We start from the raw sequence: 12477 nt of genomic DNA, 5'->3' as shown, positions 1-12477 counted from the left end.
ATTATTAGAGACTTTCCGAGCTACCCAGATACAGGGTTGGGCAACTAGTTCTCCTATATGGCTTTCAATAAAGTCAGTCATGCATTTATGCATGTATAAATTTAATAAATCATACACCCAGTAACACATTGAGGTTTTATGGTAAGGCCTTTGTTAAACACAAGTTGGCATTGCTAAAGGATCTTTGTGTTGGATGCAGGAATTAGGCTAGAGGATTCCAGTGAGTACCTTGCCTGTTTGCCAAAAACATTGATTATTTTGGTTTAAATGTATTTATCTAACTTCTCAGTCAATGACAGGATGAAAGACATACAGATATGGCTGAAGTGGTTGTCCCATGAGCTTAAATTTAACTGATTTTTTACAGTGATCCTGTTTCCAGCATTTACACTTGGACTGCTGAAGGATCAGATCTGAGTTTTTTCTTCCTTTCCATCATGCGTCTACTTCATGGCTGGAGCAGAATAAAACTCTGAAGAAAAGCACAAATTACACCAGCTGGACAGATTTGGCTAATTCAACAAGCTTGCAGTCTGAAGGCATGTGGAATCCACCAACTGCTCAAATCATCCACATCTCATTTACTAGACACACACTGGAAAAAAAGTAGTCCAACTTGTAGCTCTCCAGGCCAGATTATCTTAGTTACACCCCTAAAAAAGTAAACCGACCCACTAGGCCCTCATAGGGATTATTCTGGATTTACACCATGCCCCCACCACCACCAACTTCAGCGCTTTTCTTCAAGATGTTAAAAGCTGCCCATAGCAGGAGGCAGGTCTCTGGTGAGCATGATCTGATGGACTACAGCAAATGAGATTTGCCCAATTTCCTTTTTTCCACGTTTGTAGATCACAAGAGGCCGAGGTGAAAGTTTATAACAGCAATTAGAAACCACATGGCTGCAACAGCTTTATAGCACTGAACTTCTCGATCAGCCAATCATTCTCGTTCTAAGTTTTTCCAAGGACATAGCAATAAAAATTACCACAATAAATTATAAGAAAAAAAACTCTGCTGAGCCATCGTAGGTCCCAGAGCCAGGTTGTTAAAATTGCAGAGTTAGTTTTGCTTTAAAAATGAGCACCAAATCCCAGGTTTAAACTGAGAAACAAAACCAACAGGGATTTTCTCTAGCATTGGGGCACTTTAGTATTAGTCACCTTGCAGACCAGCACTGATAAGGAGCATGTGAACCTCTAACCCACTAGTATGAACCAGATCTCAGGAACATTAACACAACGAAAGAATGAGAAAGCAACTGACAGTTCCACTAAACCAAGGGCAAGGAAGCGAGATAAAGTATGAAACAACAAGACAATAAAAGGGTTGAAAAGGAACGAGGCACAGGCCCTTGGATTGCGCCTAGGCTGTGCCTTGCTGTTGCCCCAAAGCTTTAGAAGTTTGTGCTTATTGATAGCGACGATCAACCCAACAGCACCAGCGTAAGGACCTGATCCTGCCACCACTGGCATGCTGAACTTCAGCAGACTACGTGACTTAACTCTCTGCAGGATCTGGCCCCAGAGGACCATTTCATGCCAACAATGTTTAAAGAAATGGGATATTTGCCATGGGCTTCAGTGGAAGCAGGAGTTGGAGCAGCTCCAGCAGCTGACGGGAGCGCTGCCCCCTTCTCATTTCCCCAGCTCCAGCCCCGGACAGGGAGCTATTTTGGATCTTCCCTAAAGCAAATTCTGTAGAATTCCAGGAATTAATTGCCTGGTCATTTTTTTAATACTTTAACCCATTTTCCCAGCCTGTTCTTCCTCAAAGAAAGTCTTTGGCAATGCAGATGTCTGGGTGGCTCATGGTGACAGCCAAAAAAATTGAAATAAGTCCATTTGTCTCATTTCTTAAGGGACAAGGGGAGAGGAAAGGAAAGATGAGTGATGCAGTGCCAAATTTGGGTTACTCTCCACTCTCCAAGGCTTGGCTTGGTTGGTCTGACTCTGCTTGCTTGGGATGAGAGCAGCTTCGAGCGAACCACTGTCACCAGCCGAGCAGAGCAATCAGAAGTGACTTGCAACCAAGTACCGATGGCACAACCCAGTTCCTGTGGGCAACCTCACCCAAGCCAGCAGGATGCTGGTGAGGTAACCTCACCCTCCAAAGAGAGAAAACAAGTGTAGGAAAAGATTAGAAGTAAGAGGGAAACTGCCACAGCCAGCACCCACTTCCCCCCCCGCCGCCCCGCTCCCTGCTGAATAAAAATCAGTGGTCTCACTAGAAACCATACGCTGCAAGGAACGAAGCTGCAAGAACAAAGCATCAGTGAAATGTGCAGAACCCCGTGTCTGCGCTGTTTGCACAGAGAATTAGCTTTTGCACGCACGTGCGTGTGTGTGCACACACAGACACATCGCCAGGAGAAACAATCCCGTTTGCTAATTCCACGCTGTGCTACGAGCCATCTGCGGCGGGGGAGGAAACAGCACTGCCCCAACTGGGGACCTGCAAGCATGGAAATTATAAGCAGAAGGGACTCAGCAGCCAGAAAACACATCCTTTGCTCCCAGCTTCTGCTCTTTCCTCAAAGAGTCCATCCATGTGAGGTTTAAGTGTCAGAGAGCAGCACTTTGGCGAACTTCTCATGGGTGGCTCTTCTTCCACCGGAGGAAGGTCCCATCCGAGAGCCCCCTGCCCTGCCGCCAAATCGCCTCTGGGAAATTTCATCACGTTATCCCCAGTTTTGGGGGGAGCTTTGCACCAAACAATCAAGCTCCTGAACAGAAACCAAAGCAAACCGAAAGCCAGGCTGCAAACCTGGACAACGAAACCCAGAGCCAGTCCTGAAACAAAACAGTAAAACCCCGAAGTGAACGTCTCTCGCTCAAGAGATCCTCTCACTCTTGAAGAGAAAGCATACCTTGAACAACAAGAAAATTAAGCGATTGCGATTTTCTAGATTATCCGGGGGAACGGAAAGCCAACACAGATACACCTGCCTTAAACCCACAGCACTTTCGAAGTTGCCCGAAGTTTGCCCCAGGCTAAAGCGACAAACCCCGCGCCAAAGGAGCGGGCACCGGGGGAAAGCCGGCACCGCCGCCGCGGGGCTCAGCCCCGCGCGTCCCGGGCCCGCCGCCGCCGCGCCCCGGGAGCACTCACCGCGGAGAAGAGGCAGCCGAGCAGCGGCACCACGACACCCAGGACCGCGTACTCCATCCTGCCCACGCCGGGGCAGAGGACACCCCGCACCGCAAGGTCCCGGCGGTACGGCCGCCGAGGCGGCTGCGGGCAGCGCGGAGCTCCGCTCCCGGCGCCGGCCTGAGCGCATCCAGGGAGGGAGGGAAGAGAGCGCACCGCGCCGCTCCGCACCGCTCCGCACCGCTCCGCCGGAGCCGGCCGCGCCCCCGCCCCCGCCCCCGGCCGCCCCCCCCGCGCGGGGCGGGGCGGCACCGCCTCCCGCCCGCCCCCCCCGCCCCAGGTGCCGCCGGGCCCGCGGGGAGGCTGCGCTGCCCCGGCGTCCCCTCGCTCCTTCTCCTTCCCCCCTTCCTTCTCTCTCCCCCCCCATTTTCTCTCCTCCTTTTACCCCTTCTTCTTTTCCCCTTTATTAATTTTCCCTTCTTTTGCCTCTTCCTCCTTTTCCCTCTTCTCTCTCGCTTTCTCCTGTTTTTCCTTCTTTCCCCTTCCTTTCTCCCTTTTTCCCTCTTTCCGGTGTCCTTCACCTTTTTTCTTTTTATTTTTTCCTTCCCTTTTCCCTATTCTTTCCCCTTTTTTCTTTCTTTTGCTTTTCCTCTTTTTCCTCTCTTCCCCCTTTCTTCCACCTTTCTCTCCTATTTCCCCTTTTTCCTTTTCACTGTTTTCCTCTTTTCCTCCCTCTTTCCTTTTTTTGTTTCCCTTTGCCATCTTTCTTTTTTCTTTTCCTCTTCTATCTCTTTTCCCCCATTTTTCCCCATTTCCTTCTTTTGCACTGTTTTCACTGTTTCCCCCAATTTTACCCATTGCCCACTTTTTACACCTTTTCACTCTTCCCCTCCCTTTTCTGCTTCCCCATTCCACTTTTTTCTTTTCCTTTTTTCTTTTATTTCCTTTTTTCTTTTATTTCCTTTCTTTTTTATTTCCTTCATTAATTTCTCTTCTTTTCTCCTTCTTTTTCTTTTTTTGTCTTTTTTTGCCTTTTTTTTTTTTTTTTTAAAGAAAAATAAATCATTGCAATGGGCTGGAAAGAAACCAAGGCTGAGGAAAGCAGCAAAGCTTGATTTTTAGTTGTCACCCACCAGCCAATGCAGTCACTATTGGGTTCCTCCAGCTCCAGAGTGAGAAGCTTGCAAAGCCACAGCCTGTGGTGCAAAAGCATCTCAGCTCTTTGCAGAGCCTGGGGCTCACTGCTGGGTTCAGCCCTGAGAGACACTGAGGAGCGTGATGGGAGATGGTCTTGTTAGTAGGGGTGGCAGAGGCACGGGACATGGCCCAGACATTGCCGTGAGCTCTACAAGTGGGTTGAGTTGTGCTGGGAAAGTGACCCAGCACTGCTGGGAAAGGAGAGGAATGGTCGGTTGGGGCATTTGGCTTCCTCTGAAACAGCTGCTTGGTTGGAAGGGGTTAGGTGGACCGAAGTTTGCAAATCCCAGCCCAGCTGAGTGACTCTGTATGTTCTCTCTCTCTCCTTCTCCCCAGAAATAGAGAGAAAAGTTCCAAGGTGCCGAGCAGTGACATGACATTTCTGGATTTCTCATTTTGGAAGAACAGCTCAAGACCAGATTGACCTGCATTTTTGGTGCAAATGTGGAAATCCCTCCCCTCTCCGTCACGATGTGGAACATTTCATTTCATATTAAGGGCAATGCTCTTTTCAGCTCAAGAGGAACCACAGATACAGGCTTGCTTTAGCATGAAAACCCAAATAAGCCCCATAAATGAAGGTAACAATAAGAAAAATAATATACTCCTTGCTATTCTTTTCTCCCCAATCCTGCTAGATTTTCAAGCTCAAACAGATGGACAGGTTTATTGTATTTTAAACCACCTGCTAAGGAGAGAAAACAAAATCCTCATGTTTGGAAAGCCCTGGAGACAGCTCCCTAATTCCAGGTTGTTCAACTTACTGACATGACCAGGAAACCTGCCATTTTTGGAGAAAGGGCTTAGTGGGTTAAAATATTAAAGTTATATCCAGTCTCTAGGTCTTGTTAACAAATCACTAAAACATTCACTTTTTAAAGATAACATGTAAAGGGTGAGAAACAAACAGTTTAGTATCTTTTTCCCTCCATTTACTCTTTATGGAAAGACCTGTGCTATTGTTGGTATCCGAAAGATTTTTTTTTTTCCCTTTTCTTTTGCATTTGATATGAAAAATCCCAGTCCTATCTCTTGTTTCTCATTGTAGTCCTGATGGTGGCTTATAATTGCCAGTGTAAAAAGAGGGACAAGATGTTAATTACATCAATTAGTTGTACAATGGTTTGAACACGCAACAAAGCTATATAAAGCTCAGTTCGGATCATAAAATGACAGGGGAATGGCCAATTAGCTGGTCACTGCATCTCACCGCTAATAATAGCCACTTTATGTTTGCTTATTTTATTTATTCCTGTGGCCTGAATGCTTTCAAGTAGCCTGTTAAAGACAGATTTCCCTTGGGGGGAGAGGCAAAGGTATTGGCAGATGTTATTCTATAGTTTCTTTGCAGAGAGTGAATCTGAAGGTTTTGTGTCTTGTGACAGTGATTTTACAGGAAAAGTCTCTGTCTAATGGTACGTTTTGCCCTGTGGACTGCGCTGGACGTAGGTCCAGCTAGTCTGATGTCCTGTAGGAATCAAGTGAACTCCACGGTGCCAGGAGCCGCCCTTGTGCTTGATTTGAACCCACCTCCTGCTCATTTCATCCCACGCCCTCAAATCTTACACTGCCAGTGAACACGCATTCCCTTCTCCGTGTGGCTGAAGATTTTTTATCAGTCCCTCTTTTGCAGTCTGAAAAGCCCCATGCTCTCTGACCTGGAGCCTGTGCCATACATTTGGCATCCTTTTTGCCCTCTTCTGTACCCATTCTTGAGCCTGTGTATCCTCTCTGGGACAAGGACAGGAGCCAGAAGGATTAAAAACGTTGGTGCACTGCGGTTTTATGGAGTGGCAAAGTGATGGTCATGGTTTAAACCTTTATTTTTCGCCTTAGGTGGGTGGGGACAGGAGCATTTCTAAGTATTAAGCTGACTTACTGATGTATTATAATATCAAGATGTATTTTCCCCAAAGGATGGTTCTGTTTTGAGCCTATCTCTGTGGAATCAGTTAGATATGTTGTATGAGATTTCGCTCATTTGCTTCGCTTTCCATTAAACTACGCTGAAGTTCAGCTTCCATTTTGCTGCGCTGCTGGGAGGTTGGTACTCGCCCTGCTGTGTTTCCATTCAACATATCTCTGCAAAAGGTTTTATTAGGCTTCAGGACCATGATGTGAGGTTGGGAGTGTAGTAGCTGCTTGATGTTGAACCGGCTCTTTGCTAAGAGATTGAAGTAGCAGACTAGAAGGCATTTTTTTCTCGTCTGAGTCATGAACAATTTGAGAAACAATTCAAGATCTAATTCCTCTTCAGATCAGTAGCAGCACAATTATTTCAGTCATCCCTGTCTTGGGCTAGTGCATCTTCTCTGTGGCTGCCGTACCTCGTTTCCGTTATTTAACCCTTTTCCTTAAAGGTAATTAACATCTGAGCTGAGGCATCCATCATAAAAAGGCTTATCTTTCTGGACGTTGCTTCGGATACTACCATATGAATATGGGAAATTTTGGTGCAGACTAATAGTAGCAGTAAATAAAAGCAACTGGGGTGTTTCCTGTCTGTGTTTCTTCTCTGCCCCTGGCAATCAGAAATACAAAGGCTGTTAACAGTAGTGTCTAGAAGGACAATATTTGAGAGCTGATTCACACGGCAGTTCGCTGAAGGCTGGATTTGCTCTTCAGTGCCGCTGGGGTTATGTTCGCCATTTAGCTTTCTCTCCAAACCCAACACAGTGCATCTGTTCTGCTTTCCACTTTGTGACTTTATTTAAATAAAGTAATAACATCACATTCCATAAACAGACCGTGAAATATATTTCTATGTATTATTTGCATTGGGATTAGAGACAAGAAAACATTCACTGTTTTGCAAACACAACAATTACATCCACCTACAGGACTTCATTATTTGCAAAATGTAGCATAAACAGTTGGTGGTTTCCTGTGTTTTAAGTCTCTTTATTCATCAAACAGAAGAGGGAGACTTTCAGGTTTGGTGGATCTAAGGTGCTTTTTTGTACGAGCTCTCCCCCTGGATTTCTTTTTGTAGGTGTCCCCTAATTTATTATCAATGCATTGGACCAGGCCTTGAGCTGGTTTAGCCAACATCATTCCACTGCTGTGCAAAGAGAGCTCTCAATTTACTCTAAATATTTATTCAGTGCCATCTCCTACTCCAATGTCATAATAAATATATTCACTTAGCAGCCTGCTTTTCAAAATGAAGTTACATTGATCTGTACACTCATTTCTGCCAAGAAGTACAGGTGTCTGCAGATATGACCAACTGATCAGATCCAGTAGGACACCTTGTCTGTAAACCTGCTGGGACACTTAGCCAAAGTTACTTTCCAAGTCTTTAATTGCAGAAAGAGAGATCTTAATACCTTTGTTAATTCAGAGCAAAATCCAGTCCACAGAGCAAACCCAGGAATGGAGAATGTGAAATATATCATTCTCCAATTTATTAATGAAATTTGGCAGGTGAGTTATTTAAATGTAAGCAGCTTCGTGAGAAGATGTTGGGTACCAAATGACACTTCGGTAGAAAAAAACCCAGAAGATAGCATAAGGCAATGGCTGTTAGTTGAAAGCAGGAAAATTTGAAAGAGGAATGAGACCTGGCACCCCTTCAAATTAATGGAGGTGATTAATGATCTTAGCAAACTCCACTCAGTTTGGTGTTCTCCATCTCTTTGTGTTTTTGCATAATGACTGGATGCCTCTCAAGGAAGATGGGCTCAGGACAGGGCAGCTGAATGAAATATGATGACCTGAGAGGTGCATGAGTACGGGCTTTATCAGTCCCTTCAAGCTTAGCTGATGGATTCAGTTTATTTAATTGTGGATGTTCAGAATTCAAATATTGCTGCCTGAGCATGTTTTATCTAATCTATTTTGCATCCTTTGGGATGAAGTGACTTATGCCCTGGGCTCTATTGACTACATTGACTGTAAAGGGATTTGTTATGACAAGCATGACATGTAGGTGTTCGTAGGTAGACATCTACAGTCACCACCTGAAGTCAGCCTATATCCCTAAAACCTCTTCGCTGAATGACTTTCTTGGCAGATGTAAACAGCTGAGGAGTTTTCATTCAGTGTATCTAGGGCTTCAGACATCCAACCGAACCTGAATTATCTCTGTCCTCACCATTCACAATTCAGATTACTCTGTACCAAGCCCAGGAAAAAAAGTTAAAAATCATGGCCATGATGCTTCAATAAAAAATATTTCATGTGTGTACAGGGAGATATTATGTTATGGTAAAAAACCTTTCAAAAGTGAAGAAAGATAAACAAGGTGCTAAAACTGAAACGAGCTGTCTAATGTATGTGTATACAGTTGTCAGCTTTATGAACAGTCCATAAAATACATATTGTGAACCCCTTTTATAGCTTACATATAGCTATCAAAACCAGAGAAGTTAAAGCAACTGAAACACTAACCAGTTGTTTCAGTGAATGAATAATGAGACTGAACATAGGAAAACCATATTTGATTTGATGGGTTCACAAGGGCAATTACACAAGCCAAAAATACTGGGAAGGGACAGATTTTCAGCTGGTGTAAATCAGTCATATCATATCATATCATATCATATCATATCATATCATATCATATCGTATCGTATCGTATCGTATCATATCATGTCGTATCATATCATATCATATCATATCATATCATATCATATCATATCATAACCATGGGATTTTCTTGGTTTTTTTACCATCTGGAGGTCTAATCCTCTGAATATATACCATACTTAGCTTTTGCTCAAGAAGTATTGGACAATGAGATTATTAACAACTATTATTAATTTTTATATCTGTATTTTTTTATTGCCTGCAGCCTCCAGTTGTGGGTCAGGATCATACTGTGCTGTGCTAACAATGAAAAAAAAAGGTTTTACTTTGTCAAGATTATGATGCTAGCAAAATAGAAGATACAGAACGAGGACTCAGTCTCAGTGAGGCAGTACTGCCAGTGTGATAGGTTATAGGTTACAACACTGTTTCCTGGCCTGTTCTCAGTTTTTTCTGGCTAGAGAACATGCAAACAGCATATCGTCCTTTTAAAAGTTATGAGCTTTGAGTGGTACTAACCAAACTTTGGCTAGAAGCACTGTGGGCATAAGCATAGGTGCAGCTAAGTCCTCTAGACTGTTGTATAAATGTTTATTGAAGTGTTCAACGTGTTACTGTGATTTATTCTTTTTTTTTTTTTTTGTGAGTAACACAAAAGATATAACCCTTAGGATCTCAGTAAATGAGGCCATTAAGGAAAGGGACACAGCTTTTACAAGCTCTGATTAAGACAGAGGAATCTAATAATCTCACTACATTTAGTTTATGCACAAATCCAGCAAACATCATTTGCCATGCCTGAGTTCCACCAACAGAAAAAGCTGTTTTTTGAGAATGTGTATCTCCATTCTCCTACCTTAATTGTGATCTTAATTCTAAATACCTGCTCTGTAAATCATCTTTCCTCCACTTACCATCTGCTTTGAGTTCTCCCCAAGTATCAACACCTTGCTCCATAAGCAGATGTCATCCACAAATGTTCCTTTAAGGCAAACCTTCAGCCATGAAGACCACTGCCCTTGGAGCAGAAATGTTATTCTTCGCTGTGAGGCCAACCACCCGGAGCGCTGCTATGGCATTGTTAATGGTTCAGATAAGAGCTGTGAGAGCAAGGGATTATTGGAAGACTCCTTCCCTCTTGCAGTGAGTGATGAGCTCCATCTACTTGGTTTTATATCTAGGAGATGAATGGAGCCCCAAGTTGATGGAGCCTCAAGAGATATTCAGCAAATCAAATGTCTGTGCAAGGTGAGCTGAATTGCTCTCCAGGCCCCACTGACCGCACTGACTAGCTCTCCACTGACTGCTATGGGACTTTAGACAGCTATGATGTGTCAACACTGAGGTTCAGGTGCCTGGATCTGGAGCTGAATCCCACCCAAGGAGTTCAGTGACTTGGGTTATTCTGAGAGTCAGAGGAGCAGCTCTTGATGGTCCCTGTTCATCTCCTAGCTGTGTCTCTGCTGTTCCGTGGAGCACAGAGAGTTCTGAGCTAACCACCCGGCTAGTACAGCAGCACAGTTCAGTATGGTGTAGCCTTGTGTGAAGATACTAGTGTGGCCCTAGGAGAAATCTAAAGCAAGTTGACCAGCATCCAGCAGGGCTAGAAGCTCAGACTTTCTTCCCTTTCTGTTCCTGGTTGTCCACAACAGTTACCCAGTGGAGAAGTTCTCCTGGAAGTCTCCACCTGCCCAAAGACATGGCCTTATAAAGCTATGAGAGCAGCAGAGGTGGATATGTCGGAGCAGAACGTGAAACATCTGAAGAGTATGAGTGGAATATTTCAATTAAAAGGATCTACTTGATACAAGCAGACTACAATGTTGTCCTTGCTCTCTGGGGCAAGGGCAAATTATCCAGCTCCTGTTGCTCACCTCACTCTGTAAGCTAAAGATAGTAATAATTGCCTACCAAACTCCCAGAGGAGTTAAGGATTAATTGCTTCATAGTACTCAACATTTATTTTCACACAATCAATGCCACAGGGAACAGAAAATAAGCTTTGCAATTACTATTACATATCCACAGGGGACCATTCACTCATGAAGTACTTGGATAAAACAATTTTCTTAAAAATAATTAAAAAAAAATCTTATTTATGTTTGGGCAGAGAAAGAGAAACTCTGCGGGCTCAGGAAGAACAAACCAAAAGAACCTATGCAAACAAACAAACAAACGAACAAACAAGCAAGAACTTTCCCTGAACTGAAGATGGCAGTCTGCTGGAAACACAATGAATTAAGGTGAGTAGGAGCCCGTGCATTATTAAACAGCACTATTTACACTGAGAAGATGGTAAAACTGCTCCAGGGTACATGACGTGCTAAAGACACAGAGGAAATATGGTGCCTGCCTCTCCCTCCCTACTTTCTTCTTAGAGCTTTGCAGAGCAAAGGAAGAGAGAGGAAGCAGTAATGGTAGTGTTATGTCTACAGAAAGCTGATAAGCAGAATACCTAGCATCACTACAACCATATTTCTTAAGATAAACTGTGCCCAGGGAGCTAGGTTTCCTCCCAGGTTGTGGCCACCATGAAGAAGCGTTTTGCTCTCTCAAAGCAGAGTCTGGCAGCGGAAGCCACATGAAGCAGGGCACCCAACTTCTTGATTGACACCAGAGATTATACAAGCTAAAAGCGTGGGCTGAAACATGATGCTCTAGAGACTGAGATAAAGGCTCCACCTTATCATTAGAGGATGTGACACAGCTGATGCTTTGTGGAGGAGGTGGGAAATGGAACATTTTACACAGGCTGGTCAAATGCATTGCAGAGCTGCTCTGTACAGAGAGTATTTGCTGCTGGTCTCCATAGATGAAACCCCAAACAGTTTCTGCCTGGGTGATGAGAACCTCTGTGGCTAATATAATGAACTGCATTTAAGACCTTTACCAGCTGAACACAGGAATTTCTATATTATACCTAATTTCTGCTATAAATGTTGTGTTATGTTGTAAATAAATGTTGCAAGTCATGGTGTAAACTGACAAGTGCAATACACAGTGAATAATAGGTTCAGGGCTCTTCCAAGCTGTCTGCTTGTACTGATTCTCCAAGATCTCAGCTTTCATCCACCTCTAGCTTTACCAGCTGTGGACAAAATCTCCAAAACCGGTGAGACTGGATCTGCCTGAGTTTGCCGGGAGCCTCAAACCAGTTTTAAGAAGTCTGAACTGCCACATTTGTCTCAGAAATAATTAAAGTGGAAAATGGTGACATTTCAGAAGTCAACATTGTTCATTGCCTTCATACTATTAATGAAGATCTGCATGGTCCATCCAGCTGGTCTGGGCACCGTGAGTGCTGGAGCCCTGAGGGGTCTGGCAGAGCCCTGGAGGGCAGTGGACTCTGATTTATGGGTAGCCAGACCCCAGGAAGGAGGTGGAGAGCAGGAGTCAGTGCCTAGTAGAGCATTTGTGGCCACGCTGCAGAGCACTGTCCCATTTTTTCACACCTGCTGGGCTGAGTTACATTTTTCTCTTTTTAAGTCCAACCCCAGCATAAGGAAAGGTCCAGCTGACATCCAAAGCACTGAACGTACACCAGGACACTCATTGGGATTTATCTGTCACAAGAGCTCCTGCGTTTTTTTTTTTTATGTTCCACTCTTTTTCCAAAATGAACAGCAAACACAGCCTGCCGTCATTCCCCTCTTTTGCATG

General features: G+C 44.2%; 1 protein-coding gene across 1 annotated transcript in view; it reads right to left on the bottom strand.

The window, feature by feature from the left end:
• LOC309589910 (vasoactive intestinal polypeptide receptor) overlaps positions 1-3168 on the bottom strand; it is a gene marked incomplete at its 5' end in the record, with an annotated part of 114077 nt that extends 110909 nt beyond the window's left edge. The window contains one exon of the mRNA XM_082310624.1: positions 3112-3168. Coding sequence (XP_082166750.1) covers positions 3112-3168 — 57 coding nt within the window. The remainder of the gene's footprint in view (positions 1-3111) is intronic.
• Positions 3169-12477: the final 9309 nt, after the last annotated feature.

This window comes from Platalea leucorodia, assembly GCF_965183815.1.
Source record: "Platalea leucorodia genome assembly, chromosome: 1".
NCBI lineage: Eukaryota > Metazoa > Chordata > Aves > Pelecaniformes > Threskiornithidae > Platalea > Platalea leucorodia.
The sequence above is the reverse complement of the archived record's forward strand: the minus strand, read 5'-3'. Positions and strand labels throughout refer to the sequence as shown.